The sequence below is a fragment of the Eriocheir sinensis genome, chromosome 40 (genome assembly GCF_024679095.1).
Source record: "Eriocheir sinensis breed Jianghai 21 chromosome 40, ASM2467909v1, whole genome shotgun sequence".
Taxonomy (NCBI): Eukaryota; Metazoa; Arthropoda; class Malacostraca; order Decapoda; family Varunidae; genus Eriocheir; species Eriocheir sinensis.
Window position 1 is genome coordinate 16,336,217 of NC_066548.1, and position 22,752 is coordinate 16,358,968.

The 22,752-nt window shown below is 41.6% G+C and overlaps 1 protein-coding gene across 1 annotated transcript in view; it reads right to left on the reverse strand.

The window, feature by feature from the left end:
• Positions 1–22,752, reverse strand: part of LOC127009408 (calnexin-like) — a 40,216-nt gene that overhangs the window by 12,307 nt on the left and 5,157 nt on the right. The window contains exons 2-8 of the mRNA XM_050882489.1: positions 19,500–19,662; positions 16,398–16,591; positions 11,362–11,532; positions 11,091–11,195; positions 10,649–10,908; positions 4,669–4,900; positions 4,344–4,484 (exon numbers count right to left, since the gene is read on the reverse strand). Coding sequence (XP_050738446.1) covers positions 4,344–4,484; positions 4,669–4,900; positions 10,649–10,908; positions 11,091–11,195; positions 11,362–11,532; positions 16,398–16,591; positions 19,500–19,662 — 1,266 coding nt within the window. The remainder of the gene's footprint in view (positions 1–4,343; positions 4,485–4,668; positions 4,901–10,648; positions 10,909–11,090; positions 11,196–11,361; positions 11,533–16,397; positions 16,592–19,499; positions 19,663–22,752) is intronic.

The following is a 22,752-nucleotide window of genomic DNA, read 5'->3' on the forward strand; positions in this document are numbered from 1 at the left end:
GCTGGCAATAACTCAAAACCGCCGATTTTTGGGTTATGCCCCTCTGGCACAAGGGGCCTCAAATGGTTCTGTGATCAAAAGATATTAAGCATCTGAACTGCTACAAGAGCCCCGAAAAGATTCAAACCTCATCAGGAAAAGCTGACCAAGCGACTATAAGTTTGGACTGCTATGCTGAAAATATTCAATAAATTAAGTAAAATTTTATACTGAAAGCCTCTTTAAATACTTGTAAAGCTAATACCCTATAGTTTTAAGAATGCAACAAACAGCTGATGGTTGTGCAGAGGTGTAAATAAGTTTGTGCAAGGAGTTTCAGTAAACTTCTAGCTACAATTCTTGCTGACCTCTTCATCAGTGTCAGGCTGACGCACCCACCAGAGAAGGTAAATCAGGAAGAAAAAGGCTGGGGAAATACATGCCATTCCATAGGATGGCCAAAACCAAGGAGTGGTGTTCATCCATTTACCCCAAGTCCGGAAGGTGTATCCCCACTGCCCACATAAATTAATCATTAATCAGATTAAGAACCATAAGTAACCATACAGAACAATATCTTACAACTACTCAATAAAACTGCTTTTAAGGTTTCAAAAAGATGAAGAGTACAATATACATCTGGACATTTCAGAGCAGGGACATCAGATCTTGATGACTAATTATTAAGATTTTCATAACACATGAACAATTCACCTTCAGTGGCTGGTTACTGCAATTATGTGCTGCCATGAATATACAATCAATAATCAAACAAACTCAGACTAGACAGGCAACTTAGAATTAAGGTTGTCATCATGAGCATCTGCATGTTTACTGTATTTTCTGCAGTATCATCACTCACAGAAGCTCCCAGAGTAACAGCTAGTAAAATAATGGATCATTATAGAGATGGAAAACCAATCCTAATAGCAGCCACTCAGTTATTTCACCTCTTAACCCAAGAAAAGTGATCCCAGGGTTGGAAAGAGCCATTGTCAGGCGACTGGTTGACCAAAAAATCAAGTCTCTCAGAATTGGAAAAACAGTACCTCAGCGCCTTTGGAATATTGGAGTGCATAGGACAGTGAAAACCAAAATGTTCTAAACCTACTTGTATGGCTGTGGCAGCGGTCAATAAATGGGATTTAGCCGAGCGCTGGCAACCCCAGGGACGTGCGAGGGGGGACTAAGCGCGACGAGGCAAGACGAGGAACGTGAGTGTAAATAACACGTAACACGTACACATATTTGTAACTACTAAAATACACCTCATCTATATTTTAATTTTTTTATTTATCAATAATTTATAAATAAGACATGCTACGAGACGAGGCAAGACGATTGACGTGGAGATAGTGGGTAGGCCTACTGAGTGTTGACATATATTACATGATCCAGTCCAATTTTCAGCCATCTAGACCTACTGGCGTGGTTTCTGTACGCGTTCAAAAATCGCACTCAATTGAGGTTTGTCGCTTCTCGGGCAAGGCTCAATAATATTGAGGTCTGTCGCCATTCTCGGGTTAAATCACGGAATTATTTTTCCCAGCAAGTTCACTCCCAATCAAGCTTTCCCATATTCCAGTCAGATTCTAGAGGTAACCCTAATGCCCTTACACAATGACTATTATGACAAACCGGGGAGGCGGTGACTGAGTGGATTGCGTGACGGCGCCACGTTCAGGACAACACGGGTTCACGCCCCGCCCAGTGCCACCAAGCCAGGATTTTTCAGCTGCCGCTGAGTGGCTTAAGACTACCCACATGCTGTCCAGAAGACCACCTATCAACCCTGACTCTAGATTTTAGGATTAAAGATGAGCTCCGGGGGGCAGCATGAGCGAATGCAAGATGGCACCACTAGAAACACTTGTCTGTGCCACAACAGGCTGGCCCATGCCATCAGGCCCCTCCACACAAGCCTACCGGCGCCACAGGCGAAGACAAAGTCCCTCATATAGTAAATTCAAATAAAGAGCAAGAGTGGGATCCAACATATATTATATTCCTCTTGCAGAGAAAAATAAAGACAATAAAGGTTAATGCTATGTTGAAAGTAGATGCCTACAAATGGACTGCCTATTACTAAAAATGTATTTCTGAGGTAATTCACGTACACCAACGAAAACAAAATCAATAAAACTAAAAACATTCATCCCAAAACCAAATTTCTCATACTGCTGCCCCAAAGCTTTACTGTAACCTTGGCACAGGTGACATATGGTTTTGAGTTCTCCATCCTATCCAAGGGTGACTTGAAAAACATACATATACATTATGTGTACACACATGCACACTACACAATATTATTATTCTCAAGTGTAATAATTGCCAAGTCATTTTTCCTTTAGTTTCCCCTGAAGTTCTCTGACTCAGGAATATCTTTCCTCCCCTTTATGATTAATACAGAGGACAGGCGACTGACTACAGCTGGATAAATTTGATGAGTGAAGAACCTGTCACTTGTGTAATCTTCACCTCATTCAACCACTTCACAACTCACTTCCCTTGCTATCATGATCGTACCAAAACTCTCAACAGACATTCTCATGCCTTTTCCATCACATCTTGAAATATCACATGTTCCTCTTATGTAGCTCATTTCCACTCAAGATGAAAATAGGTAATGGAAAAAAATAAATCTTGCCAACATATCTCGAAGAATAAATACAAGGTGACTAAATAATCCCCAGAGCCCAGTGGTTAAGACCATAGAGCTTGGCTGAGATTACTAGAGAGCACTACCTCTCCCTGAGAGGTACTGTGAACTGGGACTGAACTCAACTTGTTGGTTGCGAGGAAAGCACCAAACCTACTGAGCCACCTGGCCCCCAGAAGAAAAGTAATACTATAAAATGAAAATATAAAAAAGATACAGTGCTGGCGGTGGTGGAAGGCACAGATCGTCATGCGCCATCCGCCACAGCCAAACTCACTTGACCCCCTGTCTCACTCTGATCTCCGAGGATCGTGAAATAAGTTACATCTGGCTAGCCAGCATCAGTGGCTGTCTGCCTTTCACAAGGCGTGGATGTCTGTCACTGATTACTCCATTTAGGATTGTGTTTGACTGTCTAATTCCTCACCTTTCTGACCTTTTCACACACACTATGGGGCTGAGAAAGCTTCTCAAAGAACCTCAGATTGAAGCCATATATGAACTGGTTAGGGATAAAAAGTCTGATAAAGAAATAGCTGCAAACATGGGTATCTCACTAAGAACAGTGCAGCGTTGGACCAAAAAATATCTTGCCACTGGGATGTGTGTTGTACCATCCCCACATAAACCAGCAGGACCTAAGGGAAAAGTTATTCAAAGGACTTTGAATGTCATTCGCAGGAGGGTAAAGGCCCAACCTGGCATTAGAAGATCGGAAATCAAGCAAAAGAACCCGTGTTTGTTGCCAGGAGTGGCTGAGTGAACAGCGAGAGATTATTTGAAGAGGGATCTGGATTACAGGAGATGCAGGCCTGTGCCTAAACCATGGGTAACAGGTGCCCATCATGTTAAAAGACTAGCTTTTGCCACTCAGTACAGATTGGGGCCTTGATGAGTGGCACAAGGTGCTGTGGTCTGATGTGGCAAGCTTTGCGGTAACTGACAACCAAAGAGGAAGGGTTTACCGACCATAGCAGTGACCCCTGTGACCCCACTATACAAAGCACATGGTGAAACACGTTGATTCACTCATGGTCTGGGGTTGCTTTTCATACCATGGTGCTGGCAAACTAGTGTTCTTACCAAAGAACATTAGAATGAACTAGAACAGCTACTTTGAGGTTATCCTGGATGAACTTGAACCCTGCATCGATCGGTGTCAAGGTGAAGTTTTCATGCAGGATGGGTCACCATGCCACACTGCAAAATTAGTGATAAACTGGTTTGAATTTTGCAAGGTGAAGCTGCTAACACCTTTGCCTGGAAATTCCCCGGATCTTAAATCCAATAGAGACCCTCTGGGCGTTCATCAAACATCAGCTACAGGACCGGAACACTTCTTCCCTTATGCACCTTCAAAAAGCCATTTAAGTGATTTGGGACAACATTAACCATGAATATCTACAAAACCTTACTGATTCCCTTCCCAAGTGTTTTCAGATGGTTAAGAAGAGCCGAGGCTACCCTATACGCTATTAATTTTGGTAAACAGCTACAACGTACCATTTCTAACCTCATTAATCATTCACAACCGAGTCTTGGATCATCGGCACCTTCCGCCACCACCAACACTGTAAACAACTTGTATTACTTCATTACTACCATTTCCTGTAAAAAATTTGAGTGTCTTTTATAACACCAAAATTAACAATGCATTTGCATCAATAATAAACTAAATGAGAATTTCAAGTTCATTTCCCCTTACCTGGCCCTTTTCCAACTTCATTATCTTCAAGTCATAAGTGTCTGCAGCCAGCTGGTCAGCCTCAGCCGTATTGTCAGTCACAATAAGGTTATCAAAAAGGATGTTGTCAGACATGGACCACAGCTCGATGCCAACAGCTCCCTGTAGATGTTTAGTAAATGATAAATGTACATGAGGAATGCAGGCTCACTATGGTCTGTGTCACCCACAAACTATTATTTCACTGTTGGTAAAAATTGCACCTACCTACCTACCTACCTACCTACACACCTACTACCAAAATCCATATTTCACTAATAAAGCAAAAGTAATTTAAATTTCTTACAATGGGTCTCATTTTGAAGGGCTCCAGGTCCTCAAAATATTCAGGGTTGGGGATGGTGCGAGGTTTCCACTTGCCCCGGTAGTTGGGGTTGTCAATCATGGGTGGCCGCCACTTCCCCTTATAGTTGGGATTGTCTATCATGGATGGCTTCCACTCCCCACACCCTGGAGCATCAGCACACTTGGGGTTGTTGATCAAGGCTGCCTCCCATTCACCATCCATTTCATCATCCCTGATGGAAAAATTTACCGAATTCACATACAGGATTCAAACCCGGTCCTGAATATTCATGGCTAGTTATGCTAAACACTGCACCATGGAGGCTCATGGACATTACAAAAAATACTTGCAATGCCCACTGACATTCAGCATTATTATACTGAAATAACAAATAGACAATTTCTAACAGGAAATATTTATAAAAAGCAGAAAAAAAATCAGCATTGTGTGTTATGCTCCAAATGAAATTATGATACATACTATGATACTACAATACTTTGATACATACATGTTTTCAGAAGAGAAAATAAGTTGTGTTAAAATGTAAGTACAGTAAACCCTTGCTTTAACAAACCAATTGGGGGAGGAAGGTGACGTTATAACGAATAATCCAGTATATCCAAAGGTTCCAAACTTTGTGCATGTAACAAACTTTGTTCGTTATATGAGGCGAAATGTTTGCTATGTCAGAGCATTTCCAATTACAGTAAAAGTCCTTTAATCCAGAATGAAGGGAGTTACAGACCTGGATTACCAGTAGGAAACCTCAAAAAGCTCAAAACACACCATTCCCAGATGTTTACCACATTCCATCTTGCAATCACCAATGTCCAGTACCTGCCCCAGACTTTTACCAAACTGTGTATGAAACATTTAAACTTTTCACTGAGGCCGGGCGAAAACAGTGCCCCGCCCCGTCTGTATCCGGGCAGGCCGCGCGCACCAAATTTGGACTGTCACAACTGAATACAACAAACTTTAAGACAAACTCAACATAATCATCATACACTATATATATAAAAATATCCAAAATTAAATGGTGCACATAAAGAAACAAATTATTTGATAATTATGAAGATGTATGCATAAATATACATACAGAAAATTTTGCATTATGCATAGATGACGTGTGTCTGCTGAATTGTATTTCCTTATATTAGTTGTGATAAAGAAATAGATTTATGAAGGAAAGTGGAGGAGAGGGAAGGGAAGGACAGAAGTAAGATCAGTGAAAATATCCCACTGAGTCACCGGCAATACACCGCACAGATTTGACGGAGTAAAAGGTTGAAAGGTCGTCCTCCTGGAGGTGGGTCTAGTGTGTGTATTTACCTAGTTGTAGTTTTACAGGGCCTGGGCTTACGCTCGTGTGGTCCCGTCTCTGTATCTATAATTATCCAACTTTTCCTTGAAACTTTGCACACTCTTCGCTGACACTATTTCTTCACTTAATCTGTTCCAAACCTCTATATTTCTTTGTGGGAAGCTATATTTCTTTATGTCTCTTGAGCATCTTCCCTTCCTCAACTTTTTACTATGTCCTCTAGTATTCCTGCTGGAAGGTTCCTCTCTTAGTAGCAATTTCTCGTTATCTACTTCTTCCATTTTACTCAATAGCCTATATATTTGTATTAGGTCTCCTCTTTCTCTTCTTTGTTCCAGTGTTGGCAAGTCCATTTCCTTCAGTCTCTCTTCATATGTCAGTCCCTCCAGTTCTGGAACCATTTTTGTTGCCATCCTCTGTATTCTTTCTAGTTTTACCATGTGTTTCTTCATATGTGGAGACCACACTGTTTCCGCGTATTCTACTTTAGGTCTGATCATAGTAGTTATTAATTTTTTCATCATTTCTTTGTCCATGTAGTGGAATGCTATGCCTATATTTCTCACCATGTTATATGTATCACCGAAGATCCGATTTATATGACTTCCTGGTTGCATATAATCTTGCATTATTACTCCCAAGTCTCTCTCTTCATTTACTTTCTTTAATATTTCCCCATCTCCCATTTTATATGTCCATTTTGGTCTTTCTACACTTTTTCCCATTTCCATAACATGACATTTCCTCATGTTGAATTTCATCTCCCATTTCTGACTCCATTTCCAAATCTTGTCTAGGTCTTCTTGCAGCTCCTTGCAGTCTTCACTGTTTCTTATATGTCTTAGCAGTTTAGTATCATCCGTGAACAGGCTCATGTAGCTGTTTATTCCCTCTGGCATATCATTAATATAGACTAGGAAGAGTACTTGTGCCAAAACCGACCCCTGGGGCACTCCACTTTCCACCGCTCTCCATTCCGATCTAGTGTCCTCAACCACGGTTCTCATCTCTCTTCCTCTTAAGTAGCTTTCCATCCAGCACTTCATTTTCCCTCTCACTCCTCCTTTATTTTCTAGTTTCCAAAGCAGTCTTGAATGTGGAACTTTGTCAAATGCTTTCATTAAGTCAAGGTAAATGCAATCCACCCATCCGTCTCTTTCCTGTAATTTGTCCGTCACTCTTGAGTAAAAGCTCAGCAAGTTTGTCACACATGAGCGGCCTTTCCTAAACCCATATTGATTGTTTGTGATTAAATTATGTTCTAGAATTCTCATCCATTGTTCTTTTATTAATTTCTCACATATTTTGCATACTACACTGGTCAGAGACACCGGTCTGTAATTTAGGGGTTCTTCCTTTTTCCCACTTTTGTATATAGGTACCACTTCTGCCCTCTTCCATTCCCTAGGCACTGTGCCCGTTTTAATTGAGCACCTAATGATGTCATATATCGGGCCAACTAGCTCATTTCTGCATTCTTTAAGTATAAAACCTGAAACTCCATCCAGGCCCACGGCCTTCCCTTCTTCCAATTTCCCCAATAGTTTTTTTATCTCCTCTTTATCTATTTTGACCTCTTCCATATATACATCTAAGTTGTTTTCTTGTGGTTCATTAAATACTGATTCTTTGGTAAACACTTGCTGGAATTTTTTGTTAAATAATTCTGCCATGCCTTTGGGATCCTCAATCTCTACATTCTCTTCAGTCAGTCTTTCCATTGTTTCTCTTGATTTAATTTTTCCATTTATAAATCTATAAAATAGTTAAGGTTGTTCTTTACACTTTTCCACAATATCCTTTTCGTATCGTTTCTCTTCTTCCTTTCTCACTTTCACGTACTCATTTCTCGTTGCCTTAAAGTCTTCTCTGTTTCTTTGATTTTTGTTTCTTTTTAATCTTGACCACGCTTTGTCTCTCTTTACTTTTGCCTTTGCACATCTTGCATTAAACCAGTCCTTTTTAGCCCTCTCCCTCGGTCTGTATTTTGGTACGAACTTCATAACACCTGTGTTGTACGCCCTCATGAAAATATCATATTTTCCTTGAACTTCGCTTGTACTCATTAACTCATTCCAATCCATTTCACCAAAAAACTTCTTGAGGTTTTCCACCCCTGCTTTCCTATAGTTTGATCTATTGCTTCTATAAGTCTCGCCTTGTTCCCTTCCTTCCTCCTCCATTTCCATCTCTATGAGCACGTGATCACTTTTTCCCAGGGGGCAATCATACCTCAATTCATCCTTCACGTGAATTTCTCTTGTCAACACCAAATCCAGTCTTGCCGGTTCATCGTCTCTTCTATATCTAGTTCTTTCCTTCACCCTTTGTATCATCAAATTTTCCATCATTAAATTCAAGAATCTATTCCCCCATGCCACATCACTACCATTGCTCTCAAACCTCTCCCAGTCAACCTCTTTACAATTGAAATCGCCAACTAGTATTACTCCTTTGTTTGCCTTAAGTAATCTCCTCAAACTCTGTATGGTGTCATCAATCATGTTTTCATAATCTTCTTTACTCCATGATGTAGCTTTTGGTGGTACATATGTTATTGCAATCGTCATCCTTTCTCTGTTCTTGTTTTCCAAGCTTACACTCACTATCTCTGCTTTTCCCTCTCCATATTCTATTGATTTTACTAATAACTCTTTCTTTATCATTATCACCACTCCTCCTCCGCCTTTGCCCATTCTATCCCAACGACCAATAAAATTTAGATTTAGGTCTCAAGCTGCTGCGGAAGAAGTGGTGGGAAAGGCATGGAAGTTAGCAAGAACAGAGGCCTACAAAAATGTCTGGGTAAGGAAGGACAGAAGTACGGAGGAAAGGAACGCGATAAGAGACTTGAAGAATCAAGCCAATGAAAAGAATGAAGCAAGGTCAGAAGAGGAAAAAAATAAGTTTTTTCTGGACAGTGATAGACATGGACCTAAGGAAATGGTACAGAAGGGAAGAGGAGACAGCTTGAAGGTGGCATACACTAATGTGAACGGGTTAATATCGTCAATGTTAGAAATATGAGATTACCTGAGTAAGGAAAAAACAGATGTTATGGGGATTACAGAAACCAAATTGACTGGTAGTATAGATGCATTTAACATAGGGGATGGTAAATATAATGTATGGATGAGAAACAGAAAAAATAAACAAGGAGGAGGAGTGATGCTATTGATGAAAAAAGAATTGTCTGTGGAGGGTGTCACCTAAGGAGAAAGGGAAGCAGAGGTCTTAAATGTGGGAGTAAGAATGCAAAGGGGAGGATGCAGAAATATTGTAGTGGTGTATGTCCCCCCCAAAAAAAACAGCTCATGGACAGAAGAATTGTACAAGAAGAAGCTGGAAGATACAATAGACTGCCTAAGAAGATTGCTGGAGGTGAAAGAAAAAATTCTGATAATGGGAGATTTTAATTGTAAGGAAGTGTCATTAGAAAACTGGTCAACGGAAGGAAGTGAAGCTTCATGGGGTTTTGGAATTGGTTATAGATAACGTCCTCACACAGTGGGTGGAGGAAAATATGAGATTCAGAGGAAATGACGAGCCATCTAGATTGGACTTGATAATCACCAGGGAGCCAGATATCATAAAGGAGATGAACTACAAGACCCCTAAAGGGAAGAGCAATCATGTCCTTATCAAATGCATATTACGAGAAGAAGGTAGAAAAATCAGGAATGAGGACTACAGGAAAGAATGGTTCAACTTTAATAAGGCAAATTTTGAACAACTTAGGAAGCATTTTGAGGCAGCACAATGGGATACTTTTTTTGAGGGGGACAATGTGGAAGTAAAATGGGGTATCTTTCTACGGATTTACAACGAAGAAGTGGAAACGTGGGTACCAAGGATGAAAATTGGCCAGAAATCAAGAGAAGAGTGGTACAATAGAAAGTGTGAAAAAGCCAAGCAGGATAAGAAGGCATGGAATAAATGGAGAAAAAATAAGAGTATAGATCTATGGAATGAGTACAAAAGGAAGAGGAATGCATATGTCAAAATAAGAAGAGAAGAAAAAAGGAATTTTGAGAAAAATATTGTAGATAAGTGCAAAGACCAGCCAAAACTGTTTTATAAGTTCATAAATGGAAAACTGAAAAAGAGAGATGAGATCCATGAAGTTAAAGTTAATGGTGAAACTTTTGATAGTATAAGTGAAATAGCAGAAGTGATGAATAATTACCAAGTTTAATATATGCTGCACATCACAGTACCATTTTTATATCTAAAAAATGAATACTTCATGGATTAAAAGTACTTGAAGAACAGTTTTTGTGATGCAAACCACCCGTCCTGAGCGAGTGTCTTGTGGTCAAAAGTGCCCGCCCTTCAAGAGCTAAAGTCGTCCAAGACAATGGATATGTCATTAGGGGGGCACTGGCCTGATACAGAGTTGAGTTTGGCATAGAACACCTCCTTCTCTTCAGTTTCACACATCTCCAAAACCCCTAAGGACCCCTGAGAGGAAAATTCCCCAGCAACTGATGGCAATGACAAATTATTTGAAGGTAATTAGGTAACTTGGCACCAAATCTTATTAAAGATTGAAACTAAGTACTAGAATATCAAGATGTAATGCTCTTCATAGCATTTGTTTTGCTCAAGTAGAAAATGTATTATTGATTGTAATGGTTATGAAAAATTCTAACTCACCAGTCTTCAGGTTTCTCGGCTGTTGGATCTGGCACCATCTCTGGCTCATCGTCCAGCCAGCCTGCTGGCTTTACTGCGTCAGGGTCTTGGATCTGCATGGGAGCATCCTCATCCCAGTCATCAGGCTTTGTGGCATCAGGGTCAGGTATCTTCTCCCTCTCATCCCAGTCTTTGGGCATGAAGTCATCAGGATCATCAATTTCCTTGGGTGGATTGACTGGGGGGGTGAAATCTTCCAAGAGACTTCCTGTGTTGATCACCTAGAAATTGAACTCCCATTCAATCTGGCACCATTGCCAAAACAGTAACACATTCACAGTATCTTCTCTGGGTTCCATATTGTAACTGGGCTGTATGTTGACAGTTTGTCCAAGATATAATATAACCAAACACTGGCCCCATGAAGTATCAAAGAACACTCCTGCTAAGCTTAACCCCTCACCTCCTGATCAATGGATATGTCGTAAGTGTTGTCAGGTCGAATAACCAGTGTGTAGAGATGCGGTTTCTTATCCTTGAATGGCTCCTCAACCTTCTCACGGGGACGCTGCAAAAGGGCCAAAACTAAGTCTCATTGCAATGCAAAATATTTGGTATAGTTCACCATAGAATCTGAGTTAAGGAAGTGTCATTTAATTTTAAGAATTATATTCCAGAAACCATTAAAAATACAATTATAAGAGAAACAGGAATGGTTCATAAAACCTGCATACACTGGCTTTGGCGTGCTTTTCCTCAATCTCCCCATTGAGAGGATTGACATGCCTAAAGATGAAGTGCAACTTGAAATCATTGCCACACTTGTCAGGCCCAAACATTATAGTGTATGGAGTCTTGTCATTGAAGTTCTTGAGGTCTGTTCCTCCATCTTTTGCAGTCAGGAGCTGAAATGAATAAAATAATTTAATTGTACTTAATGCTTTTATAGAAGGGATATCCAGATATAAAAATATCACACCTACTGAACAAGTGCTTTACTGTATCAGTGTTAAGTAACCTGGTCCAGAAAAATAAGCCAGGGTAGTAAGTCAGATATCATTGCAGGAGATGTTCTCCTGTAGAAAATGAATGTTAATGAAATTTGAAGAAACGTAAGCATATGGTAGACAGCAATATTTCTTAGTACCTTTTCAATAACATATTTCTCTAATATTTCTTTTACTGTATACTATTTGCCAACTCAAAAGCTGCCTAATTTAATTACATATCCTTAGCAATAAAAAAGCGCAAAATCTGACTATGAATGAGTGACAAGATTAATATGTAATGGTCTTCTATAAATTTTATATGGAGAGAGTGAACCAGATGACCATCACGCAGTCATGACATCATCGATGACCTTTCAGTGAGCTATTCTTGTAGTCTATAATTCTTGGGATGAGTATCGGCGATGATGTCATCGGACTCCCAGCGAATCACAAACGTGTTTTCAGAACTGTCAGCCAATTGTAAGGCAGCTGCCTTCAACTGCAGCTTCAAGACGACCCGTTCTCTCTCTCTCTCTCTCTCTCTCTCTCTCTCTCTTGCCATAGCCACAATGTTTGGAGGAAAACGTCCAGTGTGATACTACCTTTAACCCCTTCGCGCCGGATGTTCAAAAAGCCCGCCTGGCTGATATACGGCGTGCTCGGCCGTGCGCGGGAAACCTGAGCCGGCATGTATCTGCTTGTCGCCTCCATATATTATGCTGCTGAAAGCCCTCATTACATGTATCCCGTATTTGCAAAGCAACATACACGACGAGTCAACATATACCTGCTATGCATAATATAAATTGCGTCAACGCGAAAAAAAAAAAAGCGAAATAAAGAAAGGGGAGAAAGGGGCAAGGGGGAAAGAAATAGAGAAAGCAGATGATTGTGTAGAGGAGGAAGAATGTCGAGAAATTATCAGCGAGAGAGAGAGAGAGAGAGAGAGAGAGAGAGAGAGAGAGAGAGAGAGAGAGAGAGAGAGAGAGAGAGAGAGAGAGAGAGAGAGAGGTGGGTGAGACGTGATGGTGTCGGCGCCACCGTTACCAGATTATCATACTCGTAGCCTCGTATTTACCGGTTTCTGAGCCATAAGTATTGCCAAAACACACCAATAATTAACCATTCTAATGATAACTGTATATGAAGGCAATTATTGGGGTCGAGGAGGCAGATTTTTGGGTCGGAAATTGGCAGACAGGAGGCCGAGCACGACAATCTGGCAACGTTGGTCGGCGCCTCGGTGTCTGAGAGAGAGAGAGAGAGAGAGAGAGAGAGAGAGAGAGAGAGAGAGAGAGAGAGAGAGAGAGAGAGAGAGAGAGAGAGAGAGAGAGAGAGAGAGAGAGAGAGAGAGCCAATGAGACTTCCTAATTTTAGACACAAGGCGTGAAGAAGGCGGTGCATACTGTAGCTCATTTTTTGTGATTGGTGGGAACAAGGATGGTGGGAGGAGCAATAGGATTTCAAGGACAGCATACAGCGTCTTTACTTAGTAACCAACACAAAGTACGGGACAACTCAATAGAAGAAGAAACAGAATAGAAATATGACGCCTACGTAGGCGTCATCGTATATGCTACTGGGGCTTCATGACACCTACGTAGGCGTCATCGTATTGAAAGGGTTAAAGGTAGCGTGCGTGACGCCGATGATAAGTAGACGTGACCCATACGTGTCAAAGCAGCGCAAAACTCAGGGTAATAATGCGCAAAAGTCGGGATGGTAAAAATTTAGGACCAACCGTGAAACTCGTGGATCGTGAAACTCGAGAGGGTACTGTAGATGCAATCAACACTTCCTTCTCTCTCCATCGCCCTTATATAATAACTCAATGCCTTTGAAACACACATTCATCCCTGTGAATCAAAACTGTCAATCTGACATTAGCAAACTTACTTCCAGGGGCCAAGCCAATCTATTCTTTATGATCCTTTCACATAGCTCACATATCCCACTTGTTAGCCTGTAGTTAAGCTGTTCTTCTTTATCACTTCTTTTTTCAGATAGGTACTATGTTTGCCCAATTTAAGATTTCTGGTACCTCTCCACTGTCCAAGGGCCTCTGTACAATGTCATTTACTGACTCCATAGCCCTGGTCAGACCTCTAATAAACTATTTCACTCAAAAATAAATGTTAAAATCATGTGTTGTGTTGGGCAGCCTGCTTGAAAGGCAAGTAATAGTGCCTATGTGCCTGACACTGGCTGGCTAACAACTAAACTGACAAGACAGCAAATGAGTTGACAATAAATCAAACCATAAGGTGACAAAATCCATAAAAATAACACCTAAACAAACAAAATTAACCCTTTCAATACGGTGACGCAGACGTCGGCGTCACCGTATGGAAAGGGTTGGGAGGAAACGGAAGGAGTAATCCTCATCTAAACCTCTTCCATTTCCTCTTAAGAGGTTTAAGAGGAAATGGAAGAGGACTAAGAGGTTTAGAAGAGGATTAATCCTGTTCCATTTCCTCTCAACTCTTTCCAGACTGTGATGCCGACGTCTGTGTCACGTATTGAAAGGGTTAAATAAATCATTTTAACTTGTAATTTGCCACAGTGCACCTTCAGGAGTAAAAACATTCCCTACTAAGAAGTAAATCTGCAATTTGTGAGCCATTTTTGCCACCATTTGAATCTCTTGTTTTGGAAAGTGCACTCTAAGGGATGTATATTGGGTAAGATTAGGACTTCCATTTTTGTGCTAATTAACCCGGTAGCAGCGACAGGCCAAATTTGTGGCTTTACCGTGTAGCAGCAACGGGCGAAATTTGTGCCACGATATAAAATCCCCAAAATAGATGATACATAATCTGATCACAAATGCTTTAATATGTATTATGAAATGGTTTGTGTGAGGGGTGATTTTTTCTAATTTTTCTCGTTTGGAGGGACCATTAAGAAACATGACCCCCGCTGCTACCGGGTTAAAATCAATAGTAGTAATGAAGACAATAGAGGGCTTAGCCTTACCTATAGCCCTCCATAAAACTAGACTCTTAATGCCATAATACCTTCTTGTTCTCATTCTATCTACCTATCTATCTGTGACGCCTTGCTCCCTCGCGGGAACTTCCCTCCAGGTGGTGGCCGCAAAAGAAGTGTCTCCATCTCTCCTGTTCTGGCACTCCCTCTCAGCACACTCAATCCTGCTACTTCCAACTCTCTCACTCCAATACTCACACACCTTATTGATCCACTTCACATGTGCTCTTCCCCTGACACCCCCTCCCTCAATCCTTCCCTCACACACTCTCTTCACAAATTCATTCTCCCCCATTCTCATCACATGTCCAAACCATCTCAATGCACCATGCTTCACCCACTCCACTCCTTTCACTGTCGCACACATTCCAAACCACTCATACACGCTTTCATTATTTTCGCCATCCCATCCCGACACACCACATGCACCTCTTATATGACTTATTTCCACTGCACGTATTCTTGATTGTTTTGCTGCATCCCATGTCCACGCCTCTGACGCATATGACAGAGCTGGCAGGATAATACTGTTCCTTATTCCCCTCTTTACCTCCATGATCACACTTCTTCCTTTCATAACTCTCTCCAATGCACCCACCACCTGTCTGCCCTTCACTGCTCTCCCTCACCTCACCTTCCATACTGCCATGTTTACATAAAACAGTACCTAAATATTTAATCTCAGTCACCTCCTCCATTCTCTCCTCCCCTAACCTTATCCTACACTTCGCTGTACCCTCTGCTCTAACTCTGTACGGCTTTGTAAAATCAATGACCTGTTCTCTTGCCCTCTCAAACACCATACCCTTACTCTTTCCAGCATTCACTCTCAGGTTTCTCCTCTTACACACCCAGTCAGACTCATCCACTATCCTCTGCAGCGTCCCTTTGGTCTCTGCCAATGCTGTATCATCTGCAAACAGGCCCGCAACCAATGACTCCTCCGTACCTCTCACTTTCAGCCTTGGACCAAGCTCCCCCACTCTGGCTTTCATTTCTCTCATACAACCATCCATGTACAAATTAAAAAGCCATGGTGACATCACACACCCGTCTCACACCCACACCAAAACTCTCACTCAACTCACCATTCACTCGTACAGAGGCACTCACATCCTTTTAGAAGGATCGGATACCCTTTAGCAAATGCCCTTCCACACCATATATCCTTAGAACATCCCACAACCCCTTCCTGTCAATCCTGTCATATGCCTTCTCCAGGTCCATGAATGCAGCAAACAGCTTCCTATTCTTCTCTATGAATTTTTCAACTAACATTTTGAGTGCAAATATTTGGTCTCCACAACCCTTCCCTTTCCTAAAACTCCCTTGTTCATCGCCTACACTTTTCTCAGTTATTTTCTTCATCCTCATTTAAAACCTTTCCATGCACTTTTCCTGCCAAACCGAGTAGAGTTCTTCCCCTGCAACTATTACAATCACCTCTGCTCCCTTTCCCTTTGTGCTGCGGCACAACAATAGCCTTTCTTAAATCCTCTGGTACCTCAGCCTGTCCCCATGCTAGGTTACATATCCATAATATCCATTCCACAACTACACCTCCTCAATACTTCAACATTTCTGCTATTATGCCATCAGCTCCAGGGCCTTTCCTACTTTTAACTTGTTTTCATTTATTAAAGGAAATCCAGTTCTGTCAAAACTGGATACAGATGTTACCCTCACTCCTTCACTGTTTCTTCAATCAGTATCAAGGTTTACAGTAGCAGGTTCCCTGTGGAAACTAAGAAATGCCATTTTGAAGGCAATGTATTTTCCCAGCATAGCCTTACCTTGATGTATGCTCCACCACACTCCTGGCCATTTTGAAGGTTGACCTCATACTGCACCACCAGAGGCTTGTCCAAGAAGGCGAAAGGCTTCCTCAAAGGGACAGAGATGGCTGCGTGCTTGGCCTTGGACTTTAACACTAGTCCCCGGTCACCTGTCAGGGGCATCTTCTCGGCCTCCTCGAGTACCCACACACCTGAGGAAGATTTCCAGTGACTGATTTTCAGACATAGTGACTGACAATTCAAATGTCATAGGTAAAATCTGTATTTATATTTAGATGAACAACTGATTATTAGCTGTGATATGATGAACCATTAACTGACGAAACACAAGTACACAGTCCAACAAGTTTTAATCTGGCAATTAATGTGGACATATGCTGGGAGGCCCATTGCCTCACCCACCCTAAGATGCCATCACTGGGGTTTCCTCCAAGCAGTTCATCTTTCCCATACCAAGTGCCTCCCAGCAGTCCTCATAAACCACAAAATTTACAGAAACACCCTTGGCCTCCACTCATGATTGTCTCTATCACATACAATTTTGTGTGCAGGGTTGACTTCTAGGATGCATGTCACCTCCCCATATAGCTAGCTGGTAGACACAGGGGTTATTATGGGGGTTTGAGAAAACGTAAGCATCGATATATGGTAGACAGCAATATTTCTCAGTACCTTTTTTTAACATATTTCTCAAATATTTCTATTACTGTATACTATTTGCCAACTCAACAGCTGCCAATTTAATTACATATCCTAAGCAATAAAAAAAGTGCAAAATCTGACAATGAATGAGTGACAAGGCTAATATGAAATGGTTTTCTAATACATTTTATATGGAGAGAGCAAACCAGATGACCATTACGCAGTCATGACATCATCAATGACGTTTCAGTGGGCTATTCTTGTAGTCTATAATTCTTGCAGGAGATGCTCCACAATGGCTGGTTCACAAATCTGCTTAAAACCCAGTCCATCCATACATGTGTTGAAAAGTGATGGGGCAGGAAGGAACACAGTCCTGCCTTACTCCTGTGTTTACAAGAAAGAAATTGAATATGCCCCTAATTCCCTCACTTCACAGCATTCTCAGTCCTAGAGTACAGGCAAACCAACAGACCAAGAATCCTTGCAGGAATCCATCAGTCGTGGATTCCAGAGCGGACTGAATGAAACGCCTTCTTGAGATTGATATTGGTTGCAAGCATCCCATCAAAACTCGGGTCATCACAGATCTCTGCAGCTTCAGCAGATGGTTGTGAATCCATATGAGCAAGAGATGGGCATGCACCTTGCCAGAACATTGAGCAGCATAATACCATGGTAGTTGTTGCAGTCCTGGCAGTCTTTTTTCTCTTTCCAGATAGGGATGACTAAAGTCAGACACAAATATGGAGTCCATCTGGGTGGGGCCTAACGGCCGTACCATAAGGCAACCTCTTCGACTGTAGAACCTCTTCGGCCATTTTCTCCTATCATAATACTCAAAGGGGTTTTTCTGGAGGAGAAGGGAAGGTGTTGGAGGGTGAAATTGTTGGAATCTGGCAAGGGGTCGAGATAGGCACATCTTCGTCTGCCCCTTCGCATATTTTATGCGTCAATCCTGCATTTCTTTCATTAATATGGTAGTGAATGATCCAGGAATTAAAATAAAACTTATTTAACCTAATATGAATCGGCAAAAGTTTCTTAAATAAATTATTCAAAATGCTGTTAAAGACTTTAGGGTTGCATCATGATTTTTAACCCTTGCCGTGTCAACACACCTGCTTGATTAACTCAAGCAGGTAGTCTTTTGCTATAGCTCCGATGGGGCTCGATCACTTTTCTAACGGCTCCTTGCTTGACGGGATGATAGCGAAGGGCAGAGAAGTGGTACATGTGGGCACATGTGAACTCCTGGGCTGACTACGTGGAGCGGGCCGCGCAGGGATGCCAACTCTATCACTCACGCTATGTACGCAATTATACCTATATATTTACCATTCAATCAACCATTTTATTTGGTATAATCACCAAAGTATAATCACACTATATAGTATAATCACACTAATGTATGTAAAATGCTTCAATTATCAAGATTTCCATGTAGAGGTGTTTCCACAGGCTACCAACCCAATTCGAAGAACCTCTAGCGATGGGAGGGGTCTAGGTCAAGTTATAGTGCCCACCAGAAAGGAGATACTGTGTAAGGGAAGAGGAAAAGGAAGGTGGTGGGGGATATGTAAGATATGGCCATAAGCCTCTCTACAGTGCTGCCAGATCACCAACAATACATTACTCACATGTCAGCCACTTACTATTTTTTTTTTTTACATCTTCGCCTGTGGTGCCGGTAGGCTTGTGTATCAAATATTCTGTATACATGAAATAAAGCTATATAATGCTATGAATGTGTCATTTTTATAAGAATAATAGCAATGAAGAGTAAAAATTCCATAAGTGACAAGTTTGCTTTCCTATATTGTCAGCAACCAAGGACACCATATCATGACTGCTACAGGCCAATAGATCTCATGATGGATTATGGTGTGATAGATAGATGACGTAGCAACATGATGCTCACTCACTGGATTTTACCCAGGCATCGCAAGAATTTTTTATATGCAGCCTGGAATGAGGTGTGCCATGCTCATTCCTGTGTCCTTCCACATGTTATTATGTTTATTCAACATTTTTATTGGTTGTTTCTGTTTTGTCTGATTGACTGAAGTGTCGGTGTGGCATGGTGGTGGCAGTGAGGCAGCGTGGGCAGCACCATTTATAAACAAACAAAAGTATGAGGTCTGCCATGTGCATTCTACAGTGCCCTTCCATATGCTATTGTGTTTGTTCTATATTTTACATCGTTTGTTTCTGTTTTTGTTGCATTTTGTTTGACTGACGGGAGTTTCGCCATCGGTGTGGAATTTGATAGTTCCTTCATTCCTTGCCTCCACCTCCTGTACTATGGGTTCAACTCACGCTCTTTCAGTTTGTGAGTTATACTTTCGGGTCCTCGTGTAGTAGGCGTTTCAAGTAGTGAAAGACGCATAATAGGCATTCCTGCTGTACATAGTAATACATATATATTTTTTTATTAGTGACTAAAGAATTACTTACCATTGTACTTTGCAATGTCTTCATCCACTCCTTCCTTCTTTGCCTGTGACTTGATCCACTTCTTCTCAAAAGCTATTAAATCATCAAATGTTTCCATGACATAAGCATTTTCAATCTGCCTTGGTGTACTGTAAACAACATCTTCAGTTTCCTCTGCTTCCTCCTGTAAATCAACAAATGGAAAGGAATAACAAAATATACCACATAACATTTGATTCACTTAAATTTACCAATATAACTCTGGCAACTAAATCTTCCCACATTTGAATGGAATTTGGAATTACAACAATAACAGTTAACTCATTTTTCATGATGTTGAAGTATAACTTCATTGTAAACATTAAAAAGTTCCAATGAAATCAACCTATGAAGTGTTAGTGTGTACTATCAGCAAAAAATTTATCAAACACCCATGGGTCAACTGAATAAGATATGAGTGATATCTATGGACATGGTGTTGTGCTGGTTAGAAAGGACGGAGATGATGAGGGGTGGGTAATTGAGGGCTGAATGATGAATGGGAGGAGAAGGACAGGACAGAGGGAATGGATGCCTTGCTGCTGCTGAGTGATGAGATGAAAGATGAGAATAGAATTATAGAAGCAGAGAGGAAGATGTGGAAAAGTAAAAAGAAATAGAAATTGAAGATTGATACTGCTTGTAATTTGTGTTGTTTTATTTTTATTATTAACATGTGCCTGTGTTATGGCCTGAAGGCTGTGTACAGCAAGACAAAGGCAAGAGTAAGTAGGTAGGGCAGACTTTAGTCACCAGTGCCCACTTAACCAACAAAACTTCATGTCTAGAGATTTCACTCAAATTCTGTTCAATAGACCAATGGGTGTTTGATATTTTTTTTTGTCAACTGTATAGATAGAAAGTATAGATTTTTTTTGCCAACTGTTGGTAGAAAGATAGTGTATTTGCAGATGTTTAATTCCTCTGTTATATGTAGTTGAACTATTTGAAAATAAAATCAGCAGAGCATACAAAAGTGGATATGACTCCAAAATAATAAAAGAATAAGAACTGATAATCAGACTTCACAGTAATTTTTGTCTTCCATCTTTGCAGGTGAAGTAAACTTAGCCTAGAGGTGTAGTGTTGTTGAATGAGAATGAAAAGATTGTATTTGCTTTTCTTATATGTACGTATACAGGTAGTCCTCGAGTTACTACGTAAACAACTCACAACCGCTCGCACTTACGACCAGGCCAATAACATTACAAATGTTAGGTTAAATAATGAGCTGACCTTTTTAATAATACCCTGCCATGAATACAGCAACTGTTTGTTTACGCAGCATTTCCATGCCTCTTACCCAGCTGCTGTCCTAAAGCACACACTTCACCTCGGCCCTGCATTTACTTGACCAATTAGCCACGAAATGCTGTACAACATTATGCAATAGTGAATGAGTTTTGCCGAGATGGCGGCATTCGCCAAATGCCCCATCGAGTTGTTGTGTGGGGAGTTGTGCAGGCACGAACGGTAGTGTTTGTAAAAAAAGGATACATCATAGTTATATGAGTGTGGCAGGTGTCACCTCTGCTGCTTCTGGTAAATGGATGCCTATGAGCTGCTGCAGGAATATTCTAATGGACCTGTTGTTGTGGAATACCATTTTTGTTGCACTCAGCTGATCCACTGTCTAGTTTGGCTCATCTCTCCATCAGCGGTGGCCGAGTGGTTAGCGTGCTGGGATCACATTCACCACGCCATGGACAACGTTGGTTCGAATCCCCACCTTGGATTTTTCAGTCACCGCCGAGTGGCCTAAGACTACCCACATGCTGTCCAGAAGACCACCTATCAACCCGGACTCTAGAAGAAACCGTCCAGTGAATCAAGAATGAATTCCGGGGGACAGCATGAGCCAAGCATAACTGGCGCCACTATAAAAAAAAAATTGCCTGCGCCACGACAGGCCTGGGCCGACCATCTGGCCCCTGAAGAAAGCCTACCGGCGCTATAGGCGGGGATGAAAAAGCAGTTGTGCGGCTAACAGGTAAACCTAAGCTTCTCCCTCCTGCAGGTGTGTGTGTGTGTGTGTGTGTGTGTGTGTGTGTGTGTGTGTGTGTGTGTGAACAAAACAGGACAGTGGATCAGCTGAGCACAATAAAAACAGCGTCCCACAACAACAGTTCCCTAAAAATATTTCTACAGCAGCTCTTATAGGTTACCATTTACCACAGTTGATTTACAGTTGAATGGAACATTCATAGAAGGTAAGAAGATGCAGCAGAATGACACTGGCCACTTCAACATATCCTTTGTTCACAAACACTCCACCCCCCTGTCCATACAATCCTCATACAACTCAGCAGGGCATTTGACTAACACCACATTATTGGCAAAACTTGTTAACTCTGTTGTGACGTTCCACAACACTGCATAGTTAAAAGGTTAACCGAACACAGCTGGAGTGAGGCAAGCAGATATTGGCAGGATGCTATTCGTGAGTGTTAACCAAATGTACTCCATCCCATTCCTATTCCCTTTCTGCTTTTCGATGGTTGGGTTTGCACTAATTGATTGTGCCTGATATTACTTAGGATATCAATCAATCAATCAATCAATGGGGGCATACGCCAGGGGGCGCGTCATCTCGCCCACCCTACGACGCCAAATCCAGGGGTCCCTCCCGGTGAGTCTCCATGCAGGCCCCTTTCCCATCCTGCGTACCTCCCAGCAGGATATATCGACTTTCTCAAGCCACAAACTCCGCGGGCGTCCCCTAAGCCTCCTCCACTCAGGATTGCCTCTTACAGAGACAACCCGATGGGCAGGATCAGCTTCTGGGTAGCGTGCCATGCGCCCGTTTGGCCTGAGTTGGCGTTGACGGACAACGCAGGTAATATATGTCAAATCAGTCTCACGGAGTAGTCGCTGGTTTGACAAAGTCAATCCAGCGATATCCCATGATTCTGCATAGACATTTATTACCAAAGGCATCAATCTGCATCTCCAAGTCCCCATTCAGTGTCTCACAGTCAAAAAGTAAGACAGGGAGCACAAAGGACTTGAAGATCCAGATCTTTGTCCTTCTGCACAGGTATCAAAAATGCCATATAATCATGCTTATAACACTGTGGGCCAAGCCAATCCACCATAAGACTTCCTGGCGAGACTCACCATTGTTATGAACTATGATACCAAGGTATATACGTAGAATTTTCCGAGATCTCGCTGTCCTCGCCATACACATGAACAGACTGTACTGTTTCATCTAGCAAGCCTCCAAACACCTGCC